The sequence below is a fragment of the Ranitomeya variabilis genome, chromosome 1 (assembly GCF_051348905.1).
Source record: "Ranitomeya variabilis isolate aRanVar5 chromosome 1, aRanVar5.hap1, whole genome shotgun sequence".
Taxonomy (NCBI): Eukaryota; Metazoa; Chordata; class Amphibia; order Anura; family Dendrobatidae; genus Ranitomeya; species Ranitomeya variabilis.
In genome coordinates this window covers 680,476,270-680,488,443 of record NC_135232.1, presented here as the reverse complement: position 1 = coordinate 680,488,443, position 12,174 = coordinate 680,476,270, and the positions used below count along the sequence as shown (strand labels likewise).

Sequence of the window (12,174 nt, the reverse complement as noted above, 5' to 3'; positions counted from 1 at the left end):
ACGAAACCCGGATGGAATAGCATGCCGCTGCAAGATGCTGTGGTAGCCATGCTGGTTCAGAATGCCTTCAATTTTGATTAAATCCCCAACAGTGTCACCAGCAAAGCACCCCCACACCATCACACCTCCGCCTCCATGCTTCACGGTGGGAACCAGGCATGTAGAGTCCATCCGTTCACCTTTTCTGCGTCGCACAAAGACACGGTGGTTGGAACCAAAGATCTCAAATTTGGACTAATCAGACCAAAGCACAGATTTCCACTGGTCTATTGTCCATTCCTTGTGTTCTTTAGCCCATACAAATCTCTTCTGCTTGTTGCCTGTCCTTAGCAGTGGTGTTCTAGCAGCTATTTTACCATGAAGGCCTGCTGCACAAAGTCTCCTCTTAACAGTTGTTGTAGAGATGTGTCTGCTGCTAGAACTCTGTGTGGCATTGACCTGGTCTCTAATCTGAGCTGCTGTTAACCTGCGATTCTGAGGCTGGTGACTCGGATAAACTTATCCTCAGAAGCAGAGGTGACTCTTGGGTCTTCCTTTCTTGGGGCGGTCCTCATGTGAGCCAGTTTCTTTGTAGCGCTTGATGGTTTTTGCCACTGCACTTGGGGACACTTTCAAAGTTTTCCCAATTTTTCGGACTGACTGACCTTCATTTCTTAAAGTAATGATGGCCACTCGTTTTTCTTTAGTTAGCTGCTTTTTTCTTGCCATAATACAAATTCTAACAGTCTATTTAGTAGGACTATCAGCTGTGTATCCACCAGACTTCTGCACAACACAACTGATGGTCCCTACCCCATTTATAAGGCAAGAAATCCCACTTATTAAACCTGACAGGGCACACCTGTGAAGTGAAAACCATTCCCGGTGACTACCTCTTGAAGCTCATCAAGAGAATGCCAAGAGTGTGCAAAGCAATACCGCCTCATCAACACCGGAGCTCCTGCAACCCCCAACCTACTGTCTCCTTCCCCATAATCCTGCAGAATGTAAGCCCGCAAGGGCAGGGTCCTCGCCCCTCTGTATCAGTCTGTCATTGTAAGTTTGTCTACTGTAAGTGATATCTGTAACTTGTATGTAACCCCTTCTCATGTGCAGCACCATGGAATCAATGGTGCTATATAAATAAATAAATAATAATAATAATAATAATAAAAGCAGTCATCAAAGCAAAAGGTGGCTACTTTGAAGAACCTAGAATATAAGACATATTTTCAGTTGTTTCACACTTTTTTGTTAAGTATATAATTCCACATGTGTTAATTCATAGTTTTGATGCCTTCAGTGTGAATGTACAATTTTCATTGTCATGAAAATACAGAAAAATCTTTAAATGAGAAGGTGTCACCAAACTTTTGGTCTGTACTGTATATATACAGTATATATTGAAATATTCTGCTGAAAATGACTTGTTGGCCATGTTCAGTCCTGTGAGTGCTTTTTTTCCTGATTCAAGTATTGGGAGATAAAAAGAGAGCATGTCACTTCTTTTAAGTGGCTCCTGACTGGGTACCGTCCAATCAAAAATCTGGAAAAAAAAAATGTTCAAAAACGCTGAGAAGTAAAAGCTCTTCAAACCCATTTCAGGAAAGAGAAACTCCCCAGAGAAAGAGCGTTTCCTAAAGCAGTTTCCACTAGAAAATTGTTTTTGATTGCTACAAAAAAACCTCTGTGTGCAGATCATAGCCTCTGGAAGTAACACAGAGACCTTGTAAAATGAAAGCCAGATCCTTGCACAGGGGTGAAACGGTGAACACCATAGTGATCTCTGGGACCTGATGAATGAAGTGGCTGGTGTAAGGACAGTCTGTGGAAGTGTTGCCAGTTTTCACGTACAATTTCATGACTCCTGCAGCGCTCCGGCCTCTTTAATTGTACATCGCTCCATATGCGAGAAGCCGAACATTTAGTATTGTCTGTGCTTTGTTCCATTAAACAAGGAAGACTAATCTAAAAACTTTCTAAGCACACAATTATCAGCTCCACAATGCATCATTCTGCCAGACAACAGACATAGTCCAGGAATTAACTACAGTTCTTGAAGTAAAAGCTGTCATGACCCGAGCTTACCATGAATCTGATGGAGTGCCTTCTTCAAAGCGAACATTCCCTACGGTTTCAAGCTCCGTCTGTAAGAACTGGGCCAAGAGATCAAAGCTTCGCTGGGTCCTCACAACTTCCTTCTCATAAGAAGTGTCTATCCTGATACATTAATAGAAAAAAGAAAGACATGGACAGATTTACATTTATTTGTTTCAAACCTCCTTGAGATCTTTTAGGTACATTCAGCAATCGATCAGCAAGCAAGTTTCAGTAGGATGCAGCACTTGTCAAGACGTCCGCCTGTCACCTAGGGGGTGACGCAGCACATATACAGTACTTGTCAGGTCGTACGCCTGTCACCTCACCGAGGTCACCTTAGATCAGGGGCCCGGCTAGGATTGCAGTCTGTGACCTGCGGTAACCTCTATTATGTCACCGTTAAAGTACCTTCACACTAAACGATATCGCTAGCGATCCGTGATGTTGCAGCGTCCTGGATAGCAATATCGTTGTGTTTGACACGCAGCAGCGATCAGGATCCTGCTGTGATATCGCTGGTCGTTTAGGAAAGTTCAGAACTTTATTTGGTCGTCAGATCGCCGTGTATCGTTGTGTTTGACAGCAAAAGCAACGATGCCAGCGATGTTTTACAATGGTAACCAGGGTAAATATCAGGTTACTAAGCGCAGGGCCGCGCTTAGTAACCCGATGTTTACCCTGGTTACCATCGTAAAAGTAAAAAAAACAAACAGTACATATTCACCTTCTGCTGTCTGTCACACGTCCCTCGCCGTCCGCTTCCTACACTGACTGAGCGCCGGCCGTAAAGTAAAAGCAGAGCACAGCGGTGACGTCACCGCTCTGCTGTTAGGGCCGGCACTCAGTCAGTGCAGGGAAGCGGACGCCGGGGGACGCGAATGTGAGTATGTACTGTTTGTTATTTTACATTTTACACTGGTAACCAGGGTAAACATCGGGTTACTAAGCGCGGCCCTGCGCTTAGCAACCCGATGTTTATGCTGGTTACCCGGGGACCTCGGCATCGTTGGTCGCTGGAGAGCTGTCTGTGTGACAGCTCTCCAGCGACCACACAGCGACGCTGCAGCGATCGGCATCGTTGTCTGTATCGCTGCAGCGTCGCTTAGTGTGAAGGTACCTTTAGTCACGGAGGCTGCGCTTGCAGCATTCACCAGTGCTTCTCAGCCTGGATGGTCGCATCATGGCACCGTCCAGGTTGAAAACGGTTTATTCCCAGATATGTATTAAGGTGTGGGACAGAACGACGGACAGGTGAGGGATACGGTTGTTTGTGTGTTTTAATTTCAGGAAACGAGGGCTTCAATGAAATGGGTGTTTGGTAAGTATAACAGTTTGTTATTTTTAAATAAAAAGGAAAAGTGTGTTTTGTTTTTATTTCAAATTAAAGACTTTATTCTGGTGGTGTGTTTATGCACCAGATAACTAAGGGATTAGTAATGGATGCCTTTCCATTTCTAACCTGTGGGCTTGATGTCACCAGACAACACAAAGGTGACATCAATCCCACAAATATGTACCAAACTTGCCACCGCTACAGGGCAAATGGGAAGAGCCAGGCAAAGCACCAGAATTGGCACATCTAATAGATGCACCATTTCTGGGTGGCTGCGAGCTGCTATTTTAGGCTGGGGGGTTAATATCCATGGCCCCTTACCAGCCTGAGAATACCAGCCCGCAGCTGTCTGCTTTAGCTTGGCTAGTTGTAAAAAAATGGGAGGAACCTCAAGTCGTGTTTTATTATTTATTTAAATAATTTTAATAAACAGGGTGAGGACCCCTCTATTCTTGATAACCAGCCTTGCTGAAGCTGACAGTTGAGTGTTGCAGCCTGCAGTTGTCAGTTTTGTCTGGCTGGTTATCAAAAATAAAGGGGTACCCACGCCATTTTTTTTTTAAATTTATAGCGACGGCACTAGCTGATGAATACTCCCATCAGCTGCCGCCTGCCCACGCTGTTATTAGTGGCAGCAGGCTTAGGCTGCTGGGAGTAGTAGTCCCATTAGTTGAGGCCATTGACCGGAGGTAAACTTTTTACCTTCGATCACAGCTGCGGGCTCATGCTTTCATCTTACAACATGGGAACCACGGCTGTCTGACCGGCGGTTAATGATTTTACCACTAATCAGAGGGAGTGTTTGCCATGCTGAAAAGAACATGACATGGCGACAAACACCCTGTGTTCGAGGTGCCAAACCTGAACCAAATTCCTGGTGAAGTCCGTGTTCGAGGTCCGTGCCCGAACAGTATGTGTTCAGTACAGACCTCAAGCGGTTTTTCCCAATGCATTAAATAGCAAGGAAAACACGAAAAATCCGCAAAATTAATGAACATGCTGCTTTTTTTACCACGATGCGTTTTTTTCGCAGAAAAAAACGTATCATGTGCACAAAAATTGGGGAATGCATTCTAAATGATAGGATGCATAAGTATGCGTTTTTTATGCTTTTTTATCACGTTTTATAGCGAAAAAACCTGAACGTGTGCACATACCCTTACTGTTTGGGTTTGCTAATCTCTACAGACGTTAGCTCTAAATAGGGGAAAGTGTGCTCCCATGCAGGCTTCCTGAGCTCCCCAGTAAATGAATGGGCATAGTGTTCCTGACTCTCTCTGCCACATCATAGAGAGAACTGTCCAGCCGTACAGTGCCGCATGCACAGTCATCTCAATCTCCTTCCTGTCCTCATCTTTTTAAATCAGTGCAGGGAGTAAATCAGGTGTTGAAACGTCTGTGTGCAACCAGAACCAACTTGAGAGATATGCAGAATTAACCATTACTGACTGCCCCTGACCACCAAGGTAACTCTGCTCTAATTCATTGTAAATCTGACTACCTGGGATACTGACATAATCCCATTTACTGCCATACACTTCCAGGAATCATTACATTAACCCCTTTGTTGCTCTAAATAACCAGGGATACAATTATCAACACTACCCTAGAAAAACAGGTATACTGACATAAACCCACCAACAGCCCTGGACAACTGTTATCTCCTGAAAACTAGGTGCATCTAGACTGAAGGGCCCATCAGAATTGTAGTCCGAGTTCTGCTCGCTACCAACCTCTCGTGAGTGGTTAGGGGGAGCGAAAGTCGGATCTCATGGGTGCCGAGGCGCAAGAGGGCCCAAGAGACGTAGCATGGGATCGTTTTCTGGCTGCCTGTGCATGCTTTGAGTGAGAGCGGCCCCTGTTGGCCGACAGATCCTGCGGGATGAAGGATCTCTCTGAGACAGGCAAGCTGTTCCTACCCCTGTCGGGGACCTGAAGGGACTCAATTGCTCTAGCTAGTGATGCCATGGACTGCGACAGAGACGAGGCCCATTCAGGAGGGCCAGGTACACTGGGATCAGTCGGAGGGCTCCTGAGCGCGTTCGGGCTTCGCATAATTGCTTATTCTGCACTTGCGGGAAAGCAGTGTGACAGGAGGTAAACGAAGCAAACAATACCGTATGGGCCTTGTTTGTTCTTCTTGACATGCTCTACCCCTGGCTAATACCTGGTTAATATGGGCTGTATACTGTTGGGAGGCTGCTATAGCCGAAGAACTGTCAGTGCAGCGTATTCTGATATAGGGCTGCAGCGCTTACCCCAGGTCCTGTGCCCGTGAATGTCCTGGATCTGCGGAGACCTGCAGCTTGTCAGTGGTGCCCCTGTTCAGATTAAAAAAAGAGACGCCTCTCTGAGAAGCGCCACTGGGAAAATGGAGCCGCCGGTTATACGTGTGCTTGGGGGCGAGCCTGCCAGAAGAACGCGCGCTAGGGGGCAGAGCCACCGGCCTAATAGAGGCCGAAGCCGGGGAGTAAAGTTTACAGCGCCGGCGCGACACGCGCACGAAAGCAGAGCAGCCGGATAGGAACACAATGCTGTAGGAGCCCTCCCAGCCCCCCTTCTTCATATACTCACTCCATGAAGATCCAGGTCAGAGGGGAGGGGGGCTGTAATATGGATGGTGCAGACACCCTCAATCCATCCTCCCTTGTAAGGGAAGGGGAGAGGGACCGTCCGCCTCCTTCCATCACCGCAGTGAGGGATGGCACGGACTAAATCTGTGCCTCTGTGCAGCCTAGGGTTTCACTATCTTAGGGTGGACAGGGCTGTGTCCGGCAAAAAGTCCCACGTCGCAGGAGAGGATACGTGGAGGTGACACTCCACGTGCTCGCCTGTTTGGGGAGATCGGACTCTTTCAATAGGGTACGTCGCCCCTATCTCATCTTCGTAGGAAAAGAGAGAAAAAAAAAAGATGGTCTGAAACAGCAGACTAGTGTGCCTCCTACAGACACTAAGCATGAACTGGTTCTTGTGGAGCCAGCAGGAGGGTGTATACTGCAGAGGAGGAGCTAACTTTTTTCGTATTCATTAGTGTCAGCCTCCTAGCGGCTGCAGCATACACCCAACGGTCCTGTGTCCCCCAATGAGGTGAAAGAGAAAATAATACTAGCAAATACCTACAATTAGAAAGGTAATATATGTCGCTTACCCCAGGTGTAGGGCATTAAAAAAAAGAAAAAAATTAGGGGATAAAAGAAATGAAGGGGAAAAATAAATTTCAAACAATCGTCACCTTATTGATAACATGTAGAAAGAAAACGTGTCTTTGGTTGTCCTTACAGGATAATCATTTCTATTGCTCATAAGATTTCTGACTCATTGGATCCTCCTTATCAGACTAAAGGTACCTTCACACGAAACGACTTTGTAACGATATCGCTAGCGATCCGTGACGTTGCAGCGTCCTCGCTAGCGATATCGTTTAGTTTGACACGCAGCAGCGATCAGGATCCTGCTGTGATGTCGCTGGTCGCTGAATAAAGTCCAGAACTTTATTTGGTCGTCCGATCGCCGTGTATCGTTGTGTTTGAAAGCAAAAGCAACGATACCAGCGATGTTTTACACTGGTAACCAGGGTAAACATCGGGTTACCAAGCGCAGGGCCGCGCTTAGTAACCCGATGTTTACCCTGGTTACCAGCGTAAAAGTAAAAAAAACAAACAGTACATACTCACCTGCGCGTCCCCCAGTGTCTGCTTCCTGACACTTACTGAGCGCCGGCCCTAAAGTGAAAGTGAAAGCACAGCGGTGACGTCACCGCTGTGCTGTTAGGGCCGGAGCTCAGTCAGTATCAGGAAGCAGACGCTGGGGGACGCGCAGGTGAGCATGTACTGTTTGTTTTTTTTACTTTTACGCTGGTAACCAGGGTAAACATCGGGTTACTAAGCGCGGCCCTGCGCTTAGCAACCCGATGTTTACCCTGGGACCTCGGCATCGTTGGTCGCTGGAGAGCGGTCTGTGTGACAGCTCCCCAGCGATCAAACAGCGACGCTGCAGCGATCGGCATCGTTGTCGCTATCGCTGCAGCGTCGCTTCGTGTGAAGGTACCTTAAGTCTCCCGAGTTCCCTTAGACACGAGCCCTGACCCGTAAATCCAAGAAGCCCATAGTTGTTTGAATTTATTCTTTTTTGTAAACATCGTTTTCCATATTAAGGAACCCGTTCATTTTATTAATATATTCTTTTTTCTTGTCGGGCTCTTAGTATCCAGCCAATGTTGATTATTATCTGCTTCTAGCTTAGTGATTCAGACAAGAGCCCTCCCTGTGCTAGACCTTGATGTTTACCCCTTTATACCTGTCTGCGTGTTCAATTGATGCTGTTCAGTAATATCTGGCCCAGAAATATCAATGTCCAGATACCGACCTGCCCGATTCTCTGACTACACGTGAACACGGTCTCTAAATGTCAACAGAAATGTCTATAATCCCCAACAGAAAGGAAAGATATCGATAATCATGAGGGATGGGAATCCTAGTATTTTAGAAAGTTGCGGAACATTTCCTTATACAAGAAGCTACTTCTCTCTACCCAATACCACAAATCTCTGCTGGTTAGTGGTAACCACTGGGCTGTTGATAATGAGCGGATATCTCCGTCCCGGCACTCACTCATCCTTCCTCTGTGTCCAGAACTGTATTCGCTCTTTCAGGGCACACAGCTTTCGACAAGTCTGCTCTTTCAGGTCTGAGTCATTTCTGTTCCTTTCTTCATTTTCCCATGAGTCCTCAATAGCTCTCTGTGGTTCAATAAGATTGTAAGACTTGGAAATGTTTTTCTGGTGTTTATTTTGAGCCTGTAGGTCATCGCCTGATAGGTTTTCTTCTAGCTACAAAGAACAAGAAAATAACATGTACATATCTTATCAATCTTATCTTATCTATATCAATCTATACACTTGGCCTGGGACAACTCATAAAGTCCCAAGGATTCCAGTACCACCTTTATGCTGATGAAACTCAGATCTACCTCTCTAGCCCAGATGTCACCTCTCTGCTGTCCAGAATCCCGGAGTGTCTATCAGCCATATCCTCCTTCTCCTCTCGCTTCCTCAAACTCAATGTGGACAAATCTGAACTCATCATCTTTGCTTCATCTCATAGATCTTCCTTACCTGACCTATCTATTGCAATTAACGACATCACGCTTTCCCCCGTACCGGAAGTCCGCTGCCTCGGAGTAACCCTTGACTCTGCCCTGTCCTTCAAACCGCACATCCAAGCTCTTTCCACCTCCTGTTGCCTCCAGCTCAAAAATATCTCCTTAATCAGTCCTTTCCTCAACCGTCAATCTACTAAAATGCTTGTGCATGTCCTCATCATCTCCCCCCTCGACTACTGCAACATCCTTTTCTGTGGCCTCCCTGCTAACACCCTTGCACCTCTCCAGTCCATCCTTAACTCTGCTGCTCGACTAATTCATCTCTCTCCTCGCTACTCCTCCGCTTCTCCTCTCTGCAAATCTCTTCACTGGCCCCCATTGCCTCAGCGTATCCAGTTCAATTACTAATATTGACCTACAAAGTCATCCACAACCTGTCTCCTCCATGTATCTCTGAACTAATCTCCCGATATCTTCCCTCGCGTAATGTCCGGTCCTCCCAATACCTCCTTCTCTCCTCCACACTTATTCGCTCCTCACCCAACCGGCACCAAGACTTCTCCCGAATATCCCCCATCCTCTGGAATTCTTTGCCTCAACACGTCCGGCTATCAACCACATTCGGATCCTTCAGACGGAACCTGAAAACCCACCTCTTCAGGAAAGCCTACAGCCTGCACTGACCCCGCTGCCTCCTCACCACTACCGGAGCTACCGCCTCACCAACACCGGAGCTCCTGCAACCCTCAACCTATTGTCTCCTTCCCCACTATCCTGTAGAATGTAAGGGTACCGTCACACGGTGCCATTTTCATCGCTACGACGGTACGATTCGTGACGTTCTAGCGATATCGTTACGATATCGCAGTGTCTGACACGCAGCAGCAATCAGGGACCCTGCTGAGAATCGTACGTCGTAGCGGATCGTTTGGAACTTTCTTTCGTCGCTTGATCACCCGCTGACATCGCTGGATCGTTGTGTGTGACACCGATCCAGCGATGTGTTCGCTGGTAACCAGGGTAAACATCGGGTTACTAAGCGCAGGGCCGCGCTTAGTAACCCGATGTTTACCGTGGTTACCAGCGTAAACGTAAAAAAAACAAACAGTACATACTTACATTCCGGTGTCTGTCCTCCAGCGTCTCAGCTTCTCTGCACTGTGAGCGCCTGCCGGCCGGAAAGCGAGCACAGCGGTGGCGTCACCGCTGTGCTTTCCGGCTGGCACAGACACAGTGGAGAGAAGCAGAACGCCGGGGGACAGACACCGGAATGTAAGTATGTACTGTTTGGTTTTTTTACGTTTACGCTGGTAACCAGGGTAAACATCGGGTTACTAAGCACGGCCCTGCGCTTAGTAACCCGATGTTTACCCTGGTTACCCGGGGACTTCGGCATCGCTCCAGCGCCGTGATTGCAAAGTGTGACCGCAGTCTACGACGCTGGAGCGATAATCATACGACGCTGCGACGTCACGGATCGTGCCGTCGTAGCAATGAAAATGGCACTGTGTGACGGTACCCTTAGCCTGCAAGGGCAGGGTCCTCTCCCCTCTGTATCAGTCTGTCATTGTTAGTTTGTTTACTGTAAGTGATATCTGTAATTTGTATGTAACCCCTTCTCATGTACAACACCATGGATTCAATGGTGCTATATAAATAAATAATAATAATATGGTTTATAAGGCTGAAACAGACCGGTCCATGCAGTCCAGCCTGGGGGGCAGAAGCCAAGACTGGCGTTTTATCCAGTAATATTAGGCATTAATCCCCAGTCATTCTTTTCACCCACGTGTGTCAGTTTTGATCCATGTGCCCAGGGCTGTGGAGTTGGTAAGTCAAACCTCCGACTCAGACTCCTCAGTTTCCATGACACAGACTCAGACACCACCAAAATGGGCTCTGACTCCGACTCCACAGCCCTGCATGTGCCCTCTTTACCATGCTTGTGTCACCCAATATTCTCTCAGAAAAACAAAAAACAATGGAGGTTTTCTAACCTTTCTATAGCAAACAGTCAGTGAAAAACAGATGCCATGGGTTTATTGATATATATATATATATATATATATATATATATATATATATATATATATATATATATATATATATATATATATTTATTTATTTATTTATTTTTTTAATTGACCATTTCTGTCTGCAAAATTGACCAAAGCAGAACATGTAGTTAGAATATAATGTGTAGGCATGCTGTCGGTGAATGAAACTGACAGCACGAGGATGACAAGCACTGACGTGTGAATAAAGCCTCATATCGTTGGGGTGACATGCACTAAATTTAGTAAGAGTCATGTCGACAGCACGTGACCGCTGCAGTCAATCACTTTGTTCAGTGGGCAGGCAGGTGGCTCAAGAACACAGAGCCAAGTTTGTGGCTGCAGCGGTCACATGGTGTGAACATGATGTCACCAATGTCAACTCATCAAAAATTAACAGGATGAATTTATTTTCATACAGATGATGCCTGTGTAAGATTAAAGGGGAGCAGCCCATCAGTACTTACAGTTTTTACTTGAAAGATCAGTCTTTTCATCCTGTCATTTGGTGCCTGTTCCAATTTCACCTTTAGACCCTGCAGTTTTTCTTCTTCTTCCCTCAGTTGCCTGTGGACGGTCTTCATTCGCATGTTATAGTACATCAGTTTTTTCATCACTGTGGACTATAAATTGTATAATTAGTGGTGACCCTAAATTTTCTAAATTTCAACGCTAAAATAAATGCGTCCCAGCATGCCACTAACCAATAACACAAATATTTTGCCTGTGTGGTTTCATGCAGGCCTAACCTAGTAGAACTATATTAATGAGTTCAACTACATCTACTTTACAGCCCCCGAAGCGACAGATTGGGGGCACAAAATAAACCCTTTCATTGTTGTGTTGAGACACTGAGTGAATCACAGGATCCCTCTAAAGGTACCGTCACACTAAACGATATCGCTAGCGATCCGTGATGTTGCAGCGTCCTGAATAGCGATATCGTTGAGTTTGACACGCAGCAGCGATCTGGATCCTGCTGTGATATCGCTGGTCGTTGCTGAAAGTTCAGAACTTTATTTGGTCGTCAGATCGGCGTGTATCGTTGTGTTTGACACCAAAAGCAACGATGCCAGCGATGTTTTACAGTGGTAACCAGGGTAAACATCGGGTTACTAAGCGCAGGGCCGCGCTTAGTAACCCGATGTTTACCCTGGTTACCAGCGTAAAAGTAAAAAAAAACAAACACTACATACTTACATTCGGCTGTCTGTCCCCCGGCGTTCTGCTTCTCTGCACTGTGTAAGCACAGCGGCCTGAAAGCAGAGCGGTGACGTCACCGCTGTGCTCGCTTTCCGTCTGGCACTTACACAGTGCAGAGAAGCAGAACGCCGGGGGACAGACACCGGAATCTAAGTATGTAGTGTTTGTTTTTTTTTACTTTTACGCTGGTAACCAGGCTAAACATCGGGTTACTAAGCGCGGCCCTGCGCTTAGTAACCCGATGTTTACCCTGGTTACCCGGGGACTTCGGCATCGTTGGTCGCTGGAGAGCTGTCTGTGTGACAGCTCTCCAGCGACCAAACAGCGACGCTGCAGCGATCGGAATCGTTGTCTGTATCGCTGCAGCGTCGCTAAGTGTGACGGTACCTTAAGCCAACAACATTG

The 12,174-nt window shown here is 46.6% G+C and overlaps 1 protein-coding gene across 2 annotated transcripts in view; it reads right to left on the bottom strand.

The window, feature by feature from the left end:
• The window catches only part of LRRC9 (leucine rich repeat containing 9), a 327,268-nt gene that overhangs the window by 265,717 nt on the left and 49,377 nt on the right, over positions 1-12,174 (bottom strand). For both annotated transcript variants that reach the window (XM_077265244.1, XM_077265252.1), the window contains exons 8-10: positions 11,034-11,189; positions 8,023-8,240; positions 2,068-2,199 (exon numbers count right to left, since the gene is read on the bottom strand). In XM_077265244.1, coding sequence (XP_077121359.1) covers positions 2,068-2,199; positions 8,023-8,240; positions 11,034-11,189 — 506 coding nt within the window. The remainder of the gene's footprint in view (positions 1-2,067; positions 2,200-8,022; positions 8,241-11,033; positions 11,190-12,174) is intronic.